The sequence below is a fragment of the Herpailurus yagouaroundi genome, unplaced genomic scaffold, assembly GCF_014898765.1.
Source record: "Herpailurus yagouaroundi ecotype Mexico unplaced genomic scaffold, PumYag 165, whole genome shotgun sequence".
NCBI lineage: Eukaryota > Metazoa > Chordata > Mammalia > Carnivora > Felidae > Herpailurus > Herpailurus yagouaroundi.
The window spans coordinates 27,691,560-27,694,445 of record NW_024412406.1 but is presented as its reverse complement, the minus strand read 5'-3'; the positions used below and the strand labels follow the sequence as shown (position 1 = coordinate 27,694,445).

Below are 2,886 nucleotides of genomic sequence, written 5' to 3'. Positions count from 1 at the left end.
TGTCCATGACTTTTAAAAATACACTTTAGAAAATTTTATTTCTGAGTGTGTGTGTGTGTGTGTGTGTGTTTTATCAAATAGCTAGGTGGACCCTGGCTGCTGGCATGCACTACCGTGGCCGCTGGGTCTCACCTTGGTTGTCCAGCAGTGGAGGCTCGTTGTCAGGAGTCAGGCTGAGAGCATGTAGAAGCATAGTGAGCTCGGTGGTGCAGGCCAGTGACAGGAAATTGGGTTGGAATCAGGCCCACAATCGTCAGTGGGTCTGTCTGTTGGCGTGCACCCCGTGGCTGCAGGGTATTCCCACAGGCATGCACGTGGCAGTGGAGGCCATGGTGAGGGTTGGGCTGGTAGCATTCAGGTGCACAGCTGGCACCTCTGGCTAGCCACAGGTGAGCCCAGTGGCTCAGGCTGGTGACTAGAAATCAGACTGAATCTGGGCCTACAGATAGCCGTAGGGGCCTTGGCGGTCAGCGTGCAGTGCCATGGCACCAAGAACTTGCCGTGGGCCTACGTGTGGCAGTAGAGCCTGGTGACGAGAGGCAGGCTCTTTGAGAGCAGGTACGTAGCCAGAGATGCTGGCCCTGAGCGTGCGTGGTGGAGGTCAGCCACAAACGTCTAGACTGGCGTCTTGCGCTCGTACGGCTTTACAGGCCTGTGCATTAGCTGCTGGTGTGGATCCCAGTCTTCAGGAGGGGTGGGTGGGAGGCAGTGGGGAAGGGATCAGGTGGCTGGTACGTTTAGATACAAGTGCCTGAGGGGCAGAACTGGTGAAATCTGGAGGGGGCCTGTGGGGGCTGTGCTGGCCATTGATCTCTTCAGTGGTGAAAGCTGCTGAGATCCTCTGGGGAGCAGGTCAGTTGAAACCGTGATCGCACTTGGGCCACAAGGCTTATACTGGGAGCCCCCGTTCTTAGTCCTTGTTCCTCGCCATCTCTGTACGTCTCAGCCTTACCAGTCTCTAGGTGGGGTGAAACAAAAGTGGGTCTTTCAGGTGGTGCCCCAAAGGGCTGGGGGAGCTGTTTGTTCACCCTGCTCTCCCTTTCCTGGTGAGGGAAATTCTTTGTCGCTGTGGCGTTTCCTGTTGGTGCTGGGCAGTGGTGTCCTGAGTGATGAGATGACATAGACCAAATGAAGCTGTATTTTCCTTTTTGTGTGGTTATTTTCAGGGGTTTGGTTCACTCTGTTGCTGAAGTTGCTCAAGTGGATTCCTGAGCTCTCCCAGAGTTGTTTTTGCTTGGATAGCTGTCTAATTGTTGATCTTTGTGGGAGGATGGAGACGGGGTCTCCTACTCCATCATCTTGGCGATGTCTCTCCTGTCAGAGTAATATTGATGGATCGCTGGAATCTATAGACTACTACATAAATAAGAGTGTTTAAAGCTAAAGGTCAATCAGTATAACCAAATAAATTACGATGTTAGATTTATGGAGAAACATGACTTGCACATTGCAGGAATTTTATTACATTAAGACTGAAAATGGCTAATAAGAAATAAGTGACATTTAATTCTATATATTCACATAAAGGAGTACATATACACACACATGCATACTTATGTGCAAAAAATATCCCATGTATTCTTATGAATGTGGTGTAGAAAATTCAAAGGAATAATTCCACCTCATTCATATGATATTGGGAATACTCATGTTTAAATGTAAGGCAGTGAGAATTCTGTCAAAAAAATAGAATGACTTGGACCAATAGAAAGCTCTGTAGATTTGTTATTTCATGGCTTTGCTTACTTTCTCTCTGTTCACTCATTATTTTACACCGATGTGCACACTGAGCTCTGGCCTATATTTCATTGAACTTATGCTCCCTCTTTCCACCCTTCTGGAAGGTACGATATAGTGTAGCACCGTGTGGTTTCAGGCTGCCACTCTATTCCTTCAAAAGGTTATTATTGGAATCAGCCTGATACACCTTGTTGGCGGTCCACCAGGTGTAATTCTAGCATAGGCTTTGACCTGGGCTAAGTTGGGTTAACACAAAATGTCTAATTGATATGAAGTATGTGGAGTGATATGGAACATCTTGATAGCACTGACTTAACCCTTGAGTGGTCTTGAATGAGATAGGAATGGGATCCTCAGTGACTGCCTAGTTGGCAGGTATCTGCAGACAGCTGGTCCACTAGTTTCTTTAGGGCATTAAGAGCCAAAACCACATAGTAGGCCTGCACTGGCAGATTATCTGGCTCAGTTCTTTGAATGGTGAATCCTTCCTTTTATATTTTTATTTTTTATTAAAGTTGTACATGTATAGTTAGTTTTGAAAAGTCAGAAGTACAAGGCTCAAGAGATGCCTGGGTGGCTCAGTCGGTTAGGTGTCTGACTTTGGATCAGGTCATGATCTCACAGTCCGTGAGTTCGAGCCCTGCGTCGGGCTCTGTGCGGACAGCTCGGAGCCTGGAGCCTGTTTCAGATTCTGTGTCTCCCTCTCTCTCTGCCCCTCTCTTCTCTCTCTCTCTGTCTGTCTCTTGAAAATAAACATTAAAAAAAAAAAAAGGAAATACAAGCCTCAAAATAAAAAATAATAGACCACTTTCTGACCTTTTACATACCTAATTCCGACTCCATAGAGGCATCTACTTTTTAAAACTTTTAACTCTTTCTTCTGTTATTTGTTTAGGAAAATACTGATTTTTTTCAATTTTAGATTTTGTTTATTGATCTCCCACCTTCTACTTCTGTCCCTGTTCCTCCCAATAATGTTATAATTTTTAAAAATCAGGGCACCTGGGTGGCTCAGTTGGTTAAGCATCCAACTTTGGCTCAGGTAATGATCCCCGGTTCGTGGGTTCGAGCCCTGCACTGGGCTCTATACTTATAGCTTAGAGCCTGGAGCCTGGTTCAGATTCTGTGTCTCCCTCATTCTTTGCC

General features: G+C 46.2%; 1 protein-coding gene across 1 annotated transcript in view; it reads left to right on the top strand.

Annotated features, from left to right (window-relative positions):
• Positions 1-1,777: 1,777 nt before the first annotated feature.
• LOC121038307 (uncharacterized) overlaps positions 1,778-2,886 on the top strand; it is a 133,857-nt gene continuing 132,748 nt past the window's right edge. The window contains exon 1 of the mRNA XM_040487845.1: positions 1,778-1,844. Coding sequence (XP_040343779.1) covers positions 1,778-1,844 — 67 coding nt within the window. The remainder of the gene's footprint in view (positions 1,845-2,886) is intronic.